Source organism: Paroedura picta, chromosome 6, assembly GCF_049243985.1.
Source record: "Paroedura picta isolate Pp20150507F chromosome 6, Ppicta_v3.0, whole genome shotgun sequence".
NCBI lineage: Eukaryota > Metazoa > Chordata > Lepidosauria > Squamata > Gekkonidae > Paroedura > Paroedura picta.
Genome location: NC_135374.1, coordinates 103,662,049 through 103,679,750, shown reverse-complemented (window position 1 = coordinate 103,679,750; position 17,702 = coordinate 103,662,049). Strand labels below are relative to the sequence as shown.

General features: G+C 45.8%; 1 protein-coding gene across 4 annotated transcripts in view; it reads right to left on the bottom strand.

The window, feature by feature from the left end:
• Positions 1 to 17,702, bottom strand: part of LOC143840394 (uncharacterized) — a 52,618-nt gene that overhangs the window by 33,144 nt on the left and 1,772 nt on the right. Inside the window, exons 1-6 of one of the 4 annotated variants that reach the window (XR_013232167.1) lie at positions 17,558 to 17,683; positions 16,655 to 16,740; positions 15,946 to 16,031; positions 9,366 to 9,413; positions 9,229 to 9,261; positions 4,688 to 4,896 (exon numbers count right to left, since the gene is read on the bottom strand). Coding sequence is in view for 1 of the 4 variants with exons in the window: in XM_077343875.1 (XP_077199990.1) it covers positions 4,783 to 4,896; positions 9,366 to 9,413; positions 15,946 to 16,031 (248 nt within the window). In the remaining 3 variants the exon portion in view is untranslated. Of the gene's footprint in view, positions 1 to 190; positions 1,469 to 3,865; positions 4,897 to 9,228; positions 9,262 to 9,365; positions 9,414 to 15,945; positions 16,032 to 16,654; positions 16,741 to 17,557; positions 17,684 to 17,702 lie in introns of those variants that run through there. The other 3 variants (XR_013232166.1, XR_013232168.1, XM_077343875.1) reach the window with 3 other exon arrangements.

The window sequence follows — 17,702 nt, the reverse complement described above, 5'->3', positions numbered from 1 at the left end:
TCTGTGATGGGAACATTTCAATGTACAGTATTTGCTGGCGTATAAGACTACTTTTCCCCCCTGAAAAACATGCCTCCAAGTCGTCTTATACGCCGGGTGCACTTCAGTTGGGATAGACATAGCTGCCCATAGTGGCCCATAGTACTGTATTTTGAGTGGAAATGTTGGGGGGGTCGTCTTATACGCATTTTTCAATCTTAGACCTTACAAAGATTAGAGCCTAAATAGACAGCTCACTGGTGGGTCGTGCAGAATACTCAGCATTTTTTTAAAAGACATAGCAGTTTTGCAGGGCCTTGGCTTAGACGAAAGCCACAATACCAGTGAGAAAGGGGTTTAACCCTTCTACCCTTCATGATTACACCAGTGCCATTCTCACACACTTATTAGTCCTGGAAAGACTGAAGGACAAGAAAAAGGGTCCAAGGTCTGGTTTTCCTCCCATGGGGTCACAAAAAGTATGTTTTGTGTATGGATGGCCTCATGGATTTTGAACAGTGAATATGAAAGGCAGCAAATGGCTTTTAAATCAGTTCCCTACACAGCTCTCATCTGAGTTTAATAGCTATTTGGAGATCTGATCACTAGTAGACTTACTGTGCAGCACTGCACGGCCACACACTAGTTGCCAGTTAATTACACACTTCACTGGGAAGCTGAGACCACAACAAGAGACCAGTTCAAAGTCCAGTTTAAGGAGTCTAAAGCTGAGGGAGGCAGTTCACCAAGGAGAATGCGGCAGAGAGCTGAGTCAAAGCTGAGCCAAAGTCATTTTCCAGAGAATGTCAAAGCCATACCATGGTCAAGAAGCCAGGAAGTAGAATCAAAAGCTATACTGGAGTAAAGAGCCAGGAACAGAGTCAAGACAAGATCATGAGCCAGGAACAAAGTCAAGACAAGCCGAAATCAGGAACCAGGAACAAAGTCAAGGAGTCAAAGCCAAAGTCAGGAACCAAGAGTCAATTGAGCAGAGCTTTTCAGAAGTGAACTGGAACACCTAGCATCTAGGAAGACAGGCAGGAAACATACACATTGCGCTGATGGAGGACTTTGCCTCAAGGCTCTCCTGAAGTACACCAAGGCAGGGTGGAATAGCCTTCAGTCAGAGGACCTGCAGCTGGGCCTAATCCTCATCTGAGGAATGAGCTGGATCCCATCAGGACTGACAGCATGTTGACAGCTGAGCTGATCTTGTGACAGGTGTCAAATATGCAAACCATTGCCATCGCTCCCACTCCGGCAAGTCCTCAGAAATGGGGCCTTTCCTCCAGGCCTCAGTGGTGCTGGCAGATAAAGCTGGGTGGAAGACTCGCTGAGACCAGGTTCCTTGTCATCCAGAGTACTGGGCTGGCCTCCAATCCTCAACACAATATTTGCTGGCAGTCTCCAGCCGGTGCTAGGCAAGTGTTTGGCTCAGGCAGTGAACTTGAGTCAGTTATAGCCTCCAGAGTGCCCTCTGGGAGCTCAGCTGAAGGTAGAACATGCATAGACGTGACAGTTAGCAACCCCCGGGTGAGTCCTAAAATTACCGGGGAATTATAACCGATCTCCAGACTACACATATGCATTCCCTAGAGAAAATGGCATATTCAGAGATAGGACTCTACAGCACAACATCCCTTTTAAGCTCCCCCTCCCTTCCCCAAACTTTGTACTGTCCAAATTCCACCACCAAAAATTCAGGCATTTCACAATGTAGAGGTGGTAACCCTATCACTGGTTTACATCCAGTTTTACAGTTCTGAAAAACCATGTGCAATTCTATTTTCAGAAGAAGTGTCAGCAATTTTTGAAATGTGCTGCTTCCCACTCTAAAACACCACTCTGCTCCTTTGTGTTCCTTGTGGTCTGCTGCTTCCCATCAATAAACTGGAGTCAGGAGCCCAGTGTAAGAGAGAAGTGGGAAATGCCCACTCTGCAAGGTCCTCTGTGTGTCGCATATGATACAGACTCTAATGTCTAATTAGGCCACTGCACACAAAAGAACAAACTTGGCTGTTTTGAAGGTAGATCACCATCTTGTCCTATATTTACTTAATTAACTTACATGAAATCCATCCCAAATGACCCTTATACAAAGCAATTTTCATGCTTCTACAAGTATCCACAGTGCAAAGAAGTGGAAAATGAGAACCTCTCTAATCTTGTTCCATTCCTCTGGAAATAACATTTAAATTCTAGAATTCTGTTTGTATGGGTGTGTATGTGTGAGAGAGAATGAAAGGAAAAGAAACTCCTGCAAAGGCTCATCTAAAGAAGTTAGCATTTAGTAAAGCATATTATTTACCAAATCAACAGGGACTGGAATGTCAAATTGCTTTATACAAAGAAAAATCACATTATTTGACAATTGATGCCTTTGAAACCAGTCGTGATACGTTTTCAAGGAGATGGCTCGGTTCCTGCATTGTTAGGCTCAAGTATGTGTGGTAAATGTACAATCATGACAATTGCGTCAAACAGACTGCAGCATTTCTTTTTTCAAAGAATTCTTTCTGAATACCATAAGTGAAATGTTTATGTATATATCATCAATGTAAAATATATTTGTACGCAAAAACATTAAATGGTGTGACATAAAATTGTGGTGGCTATGTCTTTTCATATTCATGTTACAACCAATGTCCAGGGATTATTTGAAATTCTGGTTCTTGTCCCACTTACCACATTATCTCAATGGGTAAGCTTGAACAGATTTATTTATTTAATTACATTTCTAAACCACCCACCTCTGTGGCTCAACATGGTTTACACTGATGATTCATAGTACAGTACAGTGAATGCATCATAACAGTAAGATCATTTGATTTCATTACATGAAAAATCAGAATCATGCTCATTTGTTAAATAATAATTTCCATTAATTTCCCAGTAGGGAAGGGGGTCATAGTGCAAGTCATTCTCATCAGATCTAGGAAGCTAAGCTGGGCCAGTACTTGGAAGGGAGATCACCAAGGAAAAAAAATCTCTGCTTGAAATTCCCTTGATGGGGTCGACACAAGTCAGCTGCAATGTATGGGTATACACATTAATTTTCCAATAATTCATCTCAAATTTAATAAAATGTATTTAACCAAATAATTTTAAATATGGAAGCTTGCCAATGAAGTCCTTTTTAAAAGCATTAAATCTATTTCAGGAACCTGGCTAGCAGGAACGTAGTTTGACCTATCGCAACTTTAATCAATTAGACATAAACAAGTTTAAAATCTGTCAGGCCCATATACATTTTTACAGCTCTGAATATTTTTGCTAAGACAAGTTATTTTTTTTTATTATTTTATTTATCATACTTTTATACCGCCCTCCCCGGAGGCTCAGGGCGGTTTACATTATAACAGAGAACCATACATAAAACAGTCTGTAGAACATGTACACCAATAACCAACAATTGCAACCAAACACAACACAGTATAACAATAAACAATCATAACACAAACAGGTCCAGGGCTTGTTGATGGGATTCTGAGGGGGGTGGCTTATTGATTGAATTCTGAGGGGGGGGTGGGGGGGAGCAGGGGCCCTTGGTCACTGATTGATTACGTCTGGTCTCGGCCAAATGCCTGGTGGAGGAGCTCCTTTTTGCAGGCCCTGCGGAACTGTTTAAGCTCCGTCAGGGCCCTGATCTCCTCTGGGAGCTCGTTCCACCAGGTAGGGGCCAGAACAGAGAATGCTCTGGCCCTGGTCGAGACCAGACGGACTTCTTTAGGGCCAGGGATCCTTAGCTGATTGGAGGCAGTAGAGCGCAGAGCTCTTTTGGGGGCATAGGCGGGGAGGCGGTCCCTCAGGTACACTGGGCCCTGACCGCGTATGGCCTTGAAGGTAATTACCAGAACCTTTAGTCTGATCCGGAATTCAACTGGTAACCATTGCAGCTGATGGAGAATAGGCCAGATATGGGACCTCCACGGTGTTGCCGTGAGGATCCTGGCTGCTGCATTTTGAACTAGTTGTAGTTTCCGGGTCAGGGCTAAGGGCAGGCCTGCGTAGAGCGAGTTACAAAAGTCCAGTCTAGAGGTGACCGTCGCATGGATCACTGTGGCTAGGTGTTCCGGGGCCAGGTAGGGCGCTAGTAGTTTGGCTTGGCGGAGATGGTAGAATGCCAGCCGCGCTACCTTTGTGATCTGGGCCTCCATTGTCAGGGAGGCGTCCAGAATCACGCCTAGGTTCCTGGCAGAGTGAGCCGTAGAGAGCTGCACGCCATCCAGGGTAGGCAGGCGCGCTTCCTCGCATGGGCCCTTCCTACCTAGCCACAGGACCTCCGTCTTTGGAGGATTGAGCTTCAGACAACTCTGCTTGAGCCATCTCGTCACTGCTTCCAGGCAGCTGGCTAATGCTTCTGGGGGAGAGTCAGGGCGGCCATCCATCAGGAGGAAGAGCTGGGTGTCATCTGCATATTGATGGCAACCCAGCCCAAACATCCGTACCAGCTGTGCGAGAGGGCGCATGAAGATGTTGAATAGGATAGGAGAGAGGACCGCTCCTTGTGGGACTCCACAAGTAAGTTGCCGGCGGCCTGATGTTTTCTCTCCTATTGTAACTTTCTCTCCTATTGTAAACTCTCCTATTGTAAAGTTACTCCAATGGTAGTCACATACATACATGATGCAATGTAAGACAAACACTGAAAAACTGACCTGTTCATACAGTCAGATCTGGATTGCTCAGGGAACCTGTGTTGCCCTACCTGATGGCAATCTTGACCCTCGGCCCGTAAGCCAAGACCCAAATTGCAAGCCGATATCAAAACCATTGTCCAGTCTGGGTCCTAGCACTAACCGATCAGAGTCCAAGGCGGAGCCGAGAGTGGCCGAGTAACAAGCTGAAGTCAGGAACCGGGGAAACAGAGTCCAAAGCCAAAACAAAGTTCCAATACCAGAGCTGTAGTCCAAGAAGCTGTAAGTAGAAGCCAGGAAACCGGAGGTCAGTCAGGAAGAACTTCGCTGAAGCAGGGGCGGGTCAGGAAACGGAGCTGAAGCGACTGAAGGGTTTAATGCGCAAGTTGCACCTATGCCAAAGGGCTGTTTCAGCTTTCCAAAAGTGCAGCCTCGTGCATGAGTTGAACAACTGCGCCTGGAGACTCAATCTCTGCTGGAGCAACCTAACCTGGGCCCCATCTGACTTAACAGCGTGCAATGAACCAGGCGCTCCTGCGGGAAGCTATCAAGTTGCACTGCCAGTATGTTCCAGTGAGCTGTCCTGGCTGGGGTGGGGTGCTGCCACTGATGGGGGTGAAGCCAGTGCGAAGGGCAAGGTGTCTGTGAATCCGAGTTAGGGCTTTGATTGCCCTCATTGTCCCTAAGAGCCTCTTCTTCAGCCACATGCTCTGAGGGCAGCAGCGCTGCAGGCGCAGCCTCTGTCTCCAGCCGCGAGGGCATGACAGAACCACTTGCCACTTCCCAAGCCTTGGAAATGTGGAAATCTTGACAACAGTATATAAATAGTAAGCATATTCCAATTATTATTGCTAGTCAGCCATATTGGAAAGTATGTGTGTTTTTGTGTCTATGCTGCTGAGAGAAGTCTCTTCACAATGTTTATCATTTGCGATTTATGTATTTATATTTATATATTTAGGGTATGACATGTGTGGTATAGCCACAAGACTTGAGAATTGTCTGGAAGCCAGGCAAGAAATGTTTGTAGGTCTTTTGCCATTGCCTGCCTCTGCGTCACAACCTGAAATGTTCTTTGGAGCAGGGGTTTTCAACCCCTGGTCCGCACCCCGGTACCGGGCCACTAAGGCCATAGTACCAGTCCGCCAGCGGCCGCGCCTGCCTTCCCCCCCCGCAGCGAGAGGGGGGAAGAGGCAGGCGCAGCCGCTGGCACGCCAGCGACACAAACGCGCAGAGCCGCCACGCATGCATGTTTGCGCCCCCTGCTGGCAAAAACGCACATGTGCGGCTATTCTGCGCATGCGGGTTAATGCCACCTAGTGGCAAAAACGTGCATGTGCGGCAACTGTGCGTGCGCATTTACGTGCAACTGCTGTGGCCGGGCCGCCTGCTCTCTCCCACCCTCGGAGACGGTCCCTGACTACAAGAAGGTTGGGGACTGCTGCTTTGGAGGAACTCCATCCAAATCCTTGAAGCCCTCCCATACACCAGCCTCCCATACAAATACAGGTCAACCCTGTTTAGCTTCCAAGATCTGACAGGTTCAGGCTTGCCTGGACAATCCAGGTCAGGGCATTATTTGCAATGCACTGCCAACAAGACCTTTCCAACTTGCTCACTACCTTTCCTTCTCATCCTTTTCCTTCTTTCTCCATCCCACAATCCTTTTCTCCCCCTCCTGCAATAGTTGCGGATGCTTAAACTATGGCTACCATCTTTTCTAGCATTTTTGATACTGAATACACTAAGAATCATAAGGAAAATATACAAGTGTCATGGACTGAAATGTTGGCTCTTCGAGAAGACAAAAACAATCTGACTTGGATGAGAAGGCCGGGGTCCTGGTCTCAACCCAGGAGGCAGCACAGAGTGCTTTAGGAAGGTTACTGTCCCAGGTGTCAAAAAATATTAAAATAATAGAAACAGGGCCTTGAGACCCTTTCTTATCTTGGGAGACAGGCCTTATTAGGTTCAGAAGTCCCAGTCCCAGAATTAACTCCTGATCCCAGGCCATGTTGAATACCACAATGGCAAGAAATTTCCCAGTCCTGCTGAAGAACTCATCTTTATAATCAAGTGCACCACCTTTAATTTTTACCACTCCTTTCCAGAGAGGCAAGCCATCTTTATCTACACATTCCTGTATGTCTAAGTCTTTCAGCTTCCAGTCTTGCAAAAACAACATTTTACACTGCCCGCTTGCCTGTAGCCAACCAAAGTGATCTTGCTAGAGACACAGCAGCCTGCAGATAACTTGATACCTGGAATTTCAAAGTTCACCTTGTTTTGTTTTGCCCTGATAGTGAGCATCTGAACTAAAGCTGATACATCACTAAAAAGGTGCACGCAACAACTCATGCCCCTCCAAACCAGACTAAAGTTTAAGGCTTCTGCACCTTGCATCTCATTGGGCAGTCTTAATACAATCCTGTTTCAATACCTTATTTTTATACAAAGAGCTGAAGGCACCATACATGCCCTCATATGCTGTATTTTCATGAGAATCCTGTGGAAGAGGGTAAAAAGGAAAGAAGGCACCCACCCTTTTTTGACTATGTGAAATACCCTAGCATCTCTAGCCAAAGCACAACACTGTAGTAGCCATTACCTTCACACAAGTTCCCAGATAAATTGATTAGGTGCTTAGAAAGGGGGCACTAGCTATTGAATGCAATGTTACAAACCAAGATCTTACACAGACAGATCATCACGGGAGGCAAACATACACTAGGGAACAGCTATGGGCAAGCATCTTAACCAAAGCAGGTGGATTTGGTAGCACATTAAAAACACAAACTAAATAATCCACTCCAAAGTTTTAGTGGTAAATGCTGCATGATATTACTACTGGCCAGTTCTGTTGTACTAGCTCTATGCCCACTCTGGCATGCTAGTGATGTAGTCCAACAGATTACTTTGAGGATTAGACAAGCAGCAAAAGGGATCATGGCTGGTGTTAAAGGATGCAATACTGCAACCCTGTTTGATGTGCAATCAGTAAATGAGATAATAAATCAAAGGACCTCTGCTCCTCCCTGATCAAGCTCTGTTGGTACCCACTTTGAAACCACCTCTGCATGTAAATAAAACTTTAAATTAGGAATGGCTTGACCACCTTTTCACAGTCAGAGTAGTTCAGCAGTGGAATAGGCTGCCATAGGAGGTGGTGAGCTCCCCCTCACTGGCAGTCTTCAAGCAAAGGTTGGATACACACTTTTCTTGCATGCTTGAGGATGCTTTGGTCTGATCCTGCGTTGAGCAGGCTGTTGGACTAGATGTCTTGTATGGCCCCTTTCAACTCTATGATTCTATGATTCTATCTTGCTCGGGTATGAGTTCCAACAATTTTCTACACCAGGCTATTCTGATCCTATTCATGATGGAAGCCTCCGAAGCTTTGGTCATCATAGCTACCGTTTGATCAGTGAAGCATGTGGCGGTCTCTGCTTTCTTATCCATGGCATCCCACAGGTTTCCCTCCCCATTCTCTGAGACAAGACCACCTGATTGTAGGGCAACCACAGGAGCATCAATCAACTGAATCTGTAGGAGACTCCCCATAATGTAGTAAGGCATACAGCTTTTTAATGAAAGAGGGCATCTGCTTATTTACTCATGGTCTCTTCCATTCAGCTCTAATTTTACTTTCAAACACCTCAGGTAAGAGAAAAACTTCCTGAGAACGGCCAGTCTTTGGTAAATATTCCCTTTTCCCTTGGGCCCTCAAGGCTTCATTTTTGCGTCAGGCTGCTCATCCTCAGGGACAGACTCATTCAAAGATAGCACCCACAGTACCATAGTTAACATGTAATGCAGGTCTTCCCCTTTGAAAAAAATGCTCAATCTGGTCTGAAATGTTTATAGGCTCCACTTCTTTATCAGTCAAAAAGGCTGTCATCCTTAGACCTCAATAACTCCAAGTCCTGCTTCTCCGAGGAATGAGATCTATTAGGGCTGACCCTGAGCTTCTTTTCAGCAACCTTTGTGTGCCAGGAGGGAACCCTAGACCTAGAAGGGCTTGTTTTCCCCTTCTCCCTAACATATTGTTCTATCTTCTCCCCCATGGCTGCTCTCAAAAGGCCGAAGAAAACAGGTGGTAAACTGGGACCACTGAACTCCTCTGCCCCAGACTAGGACCTGCGCTCATCATAAAGAAAATTTTCACTACTTATCCGACGAGCCGTTGGCACCTCTTTCTGAGTTGCGCTGGTAGCCTGGTCTGAGCCACGAGGCTTCTTAGTGGGCAGTGCATCCAAAAACCCATCGCCACTCATGCCCCTGTGGCACTGACAGCTCGGAATGGACCACTGTAAGCCGCATCCGCAAGGGAAGTCGGCATGAAGGAACTGAAGGATCATTGGATGAGAATCCTTCCAAATGTTCCTCTCGACTCAGCATGCGGAGTGTTCAGCTTTTTCTGTTTTCTTTAAACCTGCTTGCCTAAAATGGCGAGCACCACTAAGCTTCGTTCCTTGTGGGAAACTGTAACCTTAACCGACTATATCAATTAAACATTTTTTAAAAAGAAGAAACTGTTCAACTACTTAACCTAATGTAAATATAAGATAACTAGGTAACAACTCTGACCAACAATAAGGAAAAAACTACTTACCTAGCAGGAGAGGTTCGTCAGCCCTGTCATTTCCTGCAAGGCAGGAAAAAGACTGGAGCAGGGTGTCTTCTGCGGCACAGGACAGGAAGTAAAATTTAAGTCCTGCCTCCCTGTTAGAATGGCAGGAAAACACTCACCGAGATGTCCTCCAGGATCTCAAGGGCAAAGAAAAAACTTCTACCGATCTATGAAAAAATTCAAAGAAAAAGAATTAATAATGCAGTTGCCAGCCAAAACCAGTTTAGTCATCAAGCGTAACATCAAAACAATGGATCAACCGGCATATCAGATGAAGTTTTATTAGAGTTTTCTCTAATAAATTAATACTTTAATTAGGTTCCTTTCTTATGGACCAAAGATTTATTCATGTTTATTCATGTTTATATATTTACTAGAATTAAAGCCCACTGTAGCTGATACAATGGGCGCTAGCAGGGGGGAGGGGGGGAATAGCAAATAGCAAAGAGAGAGGGAGGAAGAAAGGAAGGAAGAGTGTGATTAAGATAGAGCTTCGCATTAGGAAGAAGAAGGGGAGGGGTTGTCCAGTTAGTAAGGGCATAAGGTTGAGTATGTGTGCTGGGGGGGGTGTGGTGGTGTGGTGACAAATGAGGGTATGGGTTTCGAGAGATGGGTGTCAAGAACCTGTGGTTTAGAATGTTCCTTGAGTGCACCATCAAATACTTTGATGTGCAAGAGGACTGACCTTTGGGAATTGTAGCATAGTGGTTAAGGTTGAGCTTTCAAGAGGCATGTCTTCAGAAATGTGATGAGAAAATCAGACTGGAGATCACATGGCAGCCAATGCCTCCCAGTCTGCATTCAACCTAATTTCCCTTCTTGTGTGAATTAGGCCAAAGACACTGAAATGTTCCCCTATCCTAATCCACATGGGATAGTCACAGTACACAGGTGTCCGCCCTACTCCTTCTGTCTCAATTTTTTTTTACTGTTGGTATGTTATGTGTCCACATGCTTCTTTCACTGTTGCCATTTAGAAGAAGAGCTGGATTTTTGTACCCTACTGTTTACTAGCCAAAGGAGTCTCCCCACAATAGACGACCTATGAGAGATGTGGTGCTGTGAGAGGTCTGAGAGAACTAGAAATGGGCTGAAGTTTAGAAATGCCAGTCTCCAGGTGGGATCTGAGAATCCCTTGAAAGTACAGCTCATCTCCAGGCAGTTAGCCTGAAGGGAAAGCTCTCCCCCTCTCATGCATTCCTTTCAAAGGAATGCATGTAGCCCAAGACAACCCTTGGTTGCTTATCTGGTGATGTCAGCCCTTCTGAAGCCTGAAGCCTACTGGTGGCAACTGCAGTCCCTGTTGTTGTCCGCAAGGCCAAGTTGCTGCCTAATAAAAGTGGATCACGTAGTTTCCCCCAAAGTCTCACTGGCTACTTTCCTGTAAAGCTAATTCCACTTGAAATTGTGGGCCACTTATGCAAGGGCTGGAGGCAGCGCAGTGGAGAAGGGAGGGCGGAGCGAGCTGAGCGTCCTTCCTCCTTCCTTACATGCACATGGGCAAGAGGGAGCCATGGCTGCCACGGATGCCATGCTGGGTAGCTGCCTGGAGGTGCTGCTGGCCGGCCCGAGGCATGTTAAACACATCTTCAAGGTCCTGCAGCTGCTCCAGCTGGGCAGATGCCTCTGAGCTTATGCAGAGGGCCTGGGGGAAGGCAGGGCACTGAGTGAGGGGAGGCAGATCCAGGTGGGGGAACTCTTGGGGATTTGGGGCTCGGAGCCTGGGGAAGACAGAGGGATTCAGTGGGGGCAATGCCATACAGTCCCTCTCCCCCTCAAAGCAGCCACTTTCTCCAGGGGAACTGCTCTCTGTGGCCTGCAGTGCAGCTGGGATTCCAGGGGATCCCCAGGCCCCACCTAGAGGTTGGCATCCTGAGAAAGCAGCCCTTTTATGCAGGGGAACTGCTCTCTGTGGCCTGCAGAGGAACTGTGATTCCAGGGGATTCCCCAGGCCCCACCTAGAGGCTGGCATCTGAGAAAGGAGCCCTATTCTCCAGGGGGAACCTATCGCTGTGTTCTTGAGATGAGCTGTAATTCCAGGGGATTCCCAGGACCCACCTGGAGGCTGGCATCCCTAGAAAGCAGCCATATTCTCCAGGCAAAACCAGACAAAATGATTACAACAATAAAAATATTATGGTTCAGGGGTCACCACAACATGAGGAACTGTATTAAAAGTTTGTGGCATTAGGAAGGTTGAGAACCACTGCCCTAGATTATAGTTATAACTAGAATTAAAGCCTGTGGTAGCTAATACAATGGGCACTGGCAGAGGGGGGAGGGGAAATATCAAAGAAAGAGGGAAGTAGAAATGAAGAGTGTGATTAAGATAGAGAGAGCTTGGCATTGGGAAGAGGAAGGGGTTGTCCAGTTTGTAAGGGTATGAGGTTGAATGAGCCCTCCAGCAGGAACTGCTCTCTGTGGCCTGCAGAGGAGCTGTGATTTCAGGGAATCGCCACCAGGAGGCTGGCATCCCAAGAAAGCAGCTCTTTCCCCCACAGGAACTGCTTTCTGTTGCCTGGAGAGGAGCTGGAGTTCCAGGAGATCCCCAGACCCCTCCAGGAGGCAAACTGAGAAAGCAGCCCTTTTTCCCCAGAGGAACTGCTCTCTGTTGCCTGGAAAGGAGCTGGAATTCCAGGGGATCTCCAGGCCTCACCTGGAGTCTGGCATCCCAAGAAAGCAGCCCTATTCTCCAGGGGAACTGCTCTCTGTGGCCTGCAGATGAGCTGTGATTGCAAGGGAACCCCAGGCCCCACCTGGAGGCTGGCATCTGATAAAAGAGCCCTATTCTCCAGGGGAACTCATCTCTATATTCATGAGATGAGCTGTAATTCCAGGCTATCTGCAGGGCTCACCTGGAGGCTGGCATCCTGAGAAAGCAGCCATATTCTCCAGGCAACATGAGGAACTGTAAAAGGTTGCGGCATTAGGAAGGTTGAGAACCACTGCTCTAGATTATAATAATAATGATCACCTGTGCAGGCTGGAGGGAAGAAATAACCAAGCCATGTGCATTTCTTCTGTGCAACTCCCTGCAGATTTGAGGCCTACTGCACAGGGTTATTGTGCAGATGAAACAGGAGGCAAAACAACCTCCGCAACAAAATCCAGTTTCATTTGCACAACAACCCTCTGAGGTAGGCCTCAAATCTACAGAGAGTTCCATGGCTGAATCTTCCCTCCAGCAGCAAGGCCAGCCACAGCAGTATTTTAAATGAGAAAGGGCTTTTCTGTGGCCTTCCTGTTAGCCAACTGTTTGGCAGAAGGGGAAAGCTTTCCACACGAAAGGAGAGCACAAGTGCCCCCACATACTCCTAGCGTTGCTCTCGGAAGGAAATGCCTCCCTGGCCTCAGTGGGGGCTGTTATAGGCTCCTTCAGAGCAGGCCTGAAGGGACAGGGGAGGGAGAGCACTCACCAGCCACCTTCGTCAACGGTCTGAGGCAAAGCCAGCAGAGTTGTTGGACGTGACAGTTAGGGGAGGGAGAAACAGCCTGATTGGGCGAGAGATGCAGCCTGATTGGGTTGTGGGGGACAGATGCCACTGGGGCTGGACCAATCCAGATGCGCGCAGGACCCAGATAGGGCCCAGATAGTCTCCAGCCAGGAGGGCTTTTCACAAATATATAATAAAGCAAAGTGTTAAAGATGATTATCTCTTCAGGCAAAAATGGCTGCTTTGAAGGCCAGACTCTGAGGCATTGTACAATTTTGAAGTCCCACCTCCAAATCTCCAGGAATATTTCCAAACCAGAGGTAGCCAACCTCCAGGTGGGCCCTGGAGAGCTCCTGGGATTACAGCTCATCTGCAGAGTATAAAGATCACCTCCCCAGGCAGAAAGGGCTGCACAGGCCTAACTGTCACATCCAACAACTTCCCTCACTTTGCCTCAGCCTGCTGATGAGTGTGCTCCCTCCTCCCAACGTTCAGGCATGCTGTGAAGGAGCCTCTAACAGCCCCTGACTGAGGCAAAGGAGGTGTTTCCAAGAGCAACGTAAAGGAGTCTGTGGGGGTACTTGTGCTTTTGTTTTTAGGGGGGGTACAGAAAAGCCCCTTCTCACTTAAAATACTGCTATGGCTGGCCTCACTGCTGGAGGGAAGAAATAGCTAAGCCGTGTGTATTTCAACAGGGTTGTTGTGCAGATGAAACAGGAGGCAAAATAACCTTCACAACAGCATCCAGTGTCATCTGCACAACAACCCTGTTTGGCAGGCCTCAAATCTGCAGAGAGTTGCTTGGCTAAATCTTCCCTCCAGCAGTGAGGCTGGCCAGAGCAGTATTTAAGTAAGAAGGGGCTTTTCTGTCAGCCAACTGTGTGGCAGAAGGAGAAAACTCCCCCCCCCCCAAAGGAAAGCACAATTCTCCCCACAGATTACTCTGAGTTGCTCTCGGAAACGCCTCCCTTGCCTCAGTCAGGGGCTCCTTCACAGCAGGCCAGAAGGGGAGTGGGAGAGTGCACACTCATCAGTCACCTGCTACCTCCATCAGCGGTCTGAGGCACAGTGAGAGGAGCTGCTGGACATGGCAGTTAAAGCCAGGAGACACAGTCTGATTGGGCTGTTGGGGGCGGTTCCCAGTGGGGCCAGGCCAATCCAGACAAGCGCAGGACCCGGACAGGACCCAGTCACTCTCCACCCCGGGGGGGGGGGGGGTTTCATCACAAATATATAATAGAGCAAAGTGTTAAAGATTACATTCTTATACACCACCTTCCCTTACAGCTCAGGGTGGTTCACAACATAGTCCAGTACAGTAAATAGAATATAATGCACTCCAAATCTCAATAAAACTTCAAGGAGCACTAAGGTGGAACACCATGGTGTTCACAATCAGCTGTGCTGATTTAGCATGGAGGAAATATTTGTGACTCACTAGCAAAGCCTCTGCTTGCATGCAGAAAGTCCACAGTCCAATTTCTAGCACCTCCAGTTAAAAGGAAAAGGTTGGAGGTGCAGTGACCCTGGAGAGCTGCTACCGGTCTGAGTAGACAATGCTGACTTTAATGGAACATGAATCTGATAAGGTAGCTTCATATGTTCATACTTTTGAGAACAGTGCACATGATACAGAACTCCTGTAATATGTTGCCAAAACATTGACTTCAAAGCTCTGCCCATGGACTTGCCCATCTCCCTGTTTTGGGGGCAACCCCAAATTCTTCACTTGGAAACCGAGACACAGCACTGAGGATTAAATGAGCACCTGCATTTCAAAGCCCGAAACATAATAAATCAACATCCCCTGCTAATTGAAGTATTGCTCCACTGCTAAAATGGTCTCCTGGACTGAATCCAGAGATTGCAATGTGAATGTTTACTTTGGGTAAGTTCCACCAATCTTAATGCACTTCTGAATAAACTCACACAGTACTAATACTCCTAAATCCTATTAATAATGTAATACTAATAATTATCATCCTAAAAATATCCAACAAAATTGGGAGGGGAGTGTTTAAACCTTTGTAGGAAGCTGGCTTCAACCATAAGGTTACACTACCAGAAAATAGATGTTTCAGTGGAAGTTGCCTTTTTGTCCCCAGCCCAATAAATCAGACAAACTGCAATATCTAACTGCATAATTCTTTATAGTTTGGGTCAATACATTATAGTTATTAGCCAAATGGGCCATTGCTAAGCTAAACAATTTGACTCACTCATTTATTTTCCTCTGTATCCAATCTTCCAAGTGTTCATATCACAACTATACCTTCCATAGCACTTTAAAGAGCTGTTATATATTTGCTGTAGTTTCTGCCTATTACTATTCCTTCTCTTGTAGCAAAAAACATAAAGATATTTAAAGAGACATTATTGACAAGATGTTTTCAAAGATCCGATAGCTTTATATAGCAGTGATGGAAACAAAGACTAGTTGATCTTTATACTGCACTTTTTAATACCCAATGGAGTCCCAAACAGGCTTCCAAGCGCCTTCCCTTCCTCTCCCCATAACAGACATCCTGTGAGGCAGGTGGCCTTGTGACAGAACTGCTGCTAGGACAGTTCTGACAGGACTGTGACTGGCCCAAGGTAACACAGGTGGTGGAGGACTAGGGAATCAAATCCAGCTCTTAACCACTACATCAAGCTGGTTTGATTATGAATAGAACATAAAGCATAAATAGGACATGAAACAAAAGGCAACATATATATTAGAAAGAATTCAAGTTATAGAATTGACAAATATCTTCTTCACCAATGACTAGAATAAAACCATCCTATCAGTCTACCTGTCAGATCTCAAATGGGGATGTAATGCCCAGAAAATGTTATTACGGAGCTGCGTAAGAGGGGTGTACCTAGTGCAGCGATTGCAGAAAAGGGACATTTTTCAGGACTCTCTAGGACAGAGGTGGCCAAATGGTAGCTCTCCAGATGTCCATGAACTACCATGCTGGCAGGGGCAAATGGGAATGGTAGTTCATGGACATCTGGAGAGCTACCTTTTGGCCACCCCTACTCTAGGGAACGGTGGCTGTTCTCCCTATCTTCCTTCCAAAGCAATCCTCTGAAAAAGCTGGTTAGTAATCATAGCCTTGTGTTAGGCTGTATGTTGATATATATCTAATTCTGTCCACACCAAAAGCCCCTCAACTCAACTCTGATGGTGTTGCTGAGAGCCCCAGGAAAACTAGCATTTTAGGGAAATAATTTTGCTGCAGAGGGATGAAGAAAAAAATGAAATTTCTATTTCACTGACCTTTCCCTTGCAGGTATGGAGCTGAGATCCACAGGAATAGCTATAACAATAGCTATGTTGATGTTCACAAACGTGTAGTCTTTTTTCTAAAAGAAAAATACCAGAAAATCACTTCTGTCTTTAGATTAAAGTGGCGGGATCTTAGATTATCACATAAAGGACCTCCGCTCAGACCAGGGATGTTACTAGCTTCAGAACTTTCTTACAGCAGCTAGTCCAATTTTATGAAATAGTTTCCATGAGGAACAAAAGCTCAAGTGTGCAAACGTTTTGAGCTATGTAAAGCAGAGCTTTTCCCATGTGCATTTAGTGGCAGTGATGCAGAAAGGGGACATTTTCAGGACTCTTTAGGGCAGAGGTGGCCAAACTGTAGCTCTCTATATGCCTATGGACTACCATGCTGGCAGGGGCACGTGGGAATGGTAGTCCGTGGACATCTGGAGAGCTACCGTTTGGCTACCCCTACTCTAGGGAACGGTGGCTGTTCTCCCTACCTTCTTTAAAAAGCACTTCTCTGAAAAAGCTGGTTAGTGATCATAACCTTGTGTTAGGCTACACACTGGTATACATCTAATTCTGTCCACACCACAAGCCCCTCAACTCAACTCTGATGGTGTTGCTGAGGGCCCCAAGAAGACTAGCATTTCAGGGAAATAATTTTGCTGCAGAGGGATGGAGAAAAAAAAAATGAAATTTCTATTTCACTGACCTTTCCCTTGCAGGTACGGAGTTGAAATCCACAGGAATAGCTATGACAAAAGCTATGTTGCTATTCACAAACATGTAGTCTTTTTTCTAAGAAAAGAAAAATACCACAAAATCATTTCTGCCTTTAGATTAAAAAGGCTGGATCTTATATTGTCACATAAAGCAGCTCCGATCAGACCAGGGATTGTTACTAGCAGTCTTTGTCCAGTAGCTGGTCCTGTTTTATGGAGTGGTCTCCTTGAGGAAGAAAACCATGCAAAGATTTTGGGAGCTATGTAATGCAGAGCTTTCCCCACATTCCTTTAATGACCATTGAGGAGAGGCTGGTCAGTATGATGAACAAGAAATAATCTTTCTATTTCTATTGTTTTCCTATAAGCAAAATATAGACATAAATTTCTTCAGAACACGACAAATGAAGCATTTACAATCAAACCATAGCACCAGATCACAAAAGAGACACCACAGCAAATCTCAGATCATTACAGTTTGATATTTATTGGTTCCATTATCCAATGGTCACTAAAGTTTACTTATCTCTCTTTACTCTCTATTATCCAAAATACAAAGGAACCAGGGAACCAGCTTCATAACTGGGTGACCTTGAAGCAGTCCCCATTTCTAAATATAACCTGCTTTGCAAAATTCATTTATTGAATACCTTTCTATCATGTTTACACAAGACAGCTTTCAGTGATAATTAAAATATATTTAACAAACTCAAAGTCTTGCATTAAAATGGATAATAATAATAATACATATGTAATAAAACCATATTAAACTTTGTTGGTCTTTAGGTGCCACTTGACTCAAACTTTGTTCTATTGCTTCAGACCAACATGGCTGCCCACCTCAATCTAAAATCATATTTATACATTTTTATTTCTATTTATTCATATCTCACTTTTCTCTCCAAAAGGGCCCAAAGCAGCTTGCAAAATTCTGCTCTTTTCCATCTTGGCTAAGAGTGAGTGACTGGCCCAAGATCTCCACCTATCGTTCTGAGTCAGGAGACTAGAACCTTTTGGAGTCTGTGGGCACATTCGGAA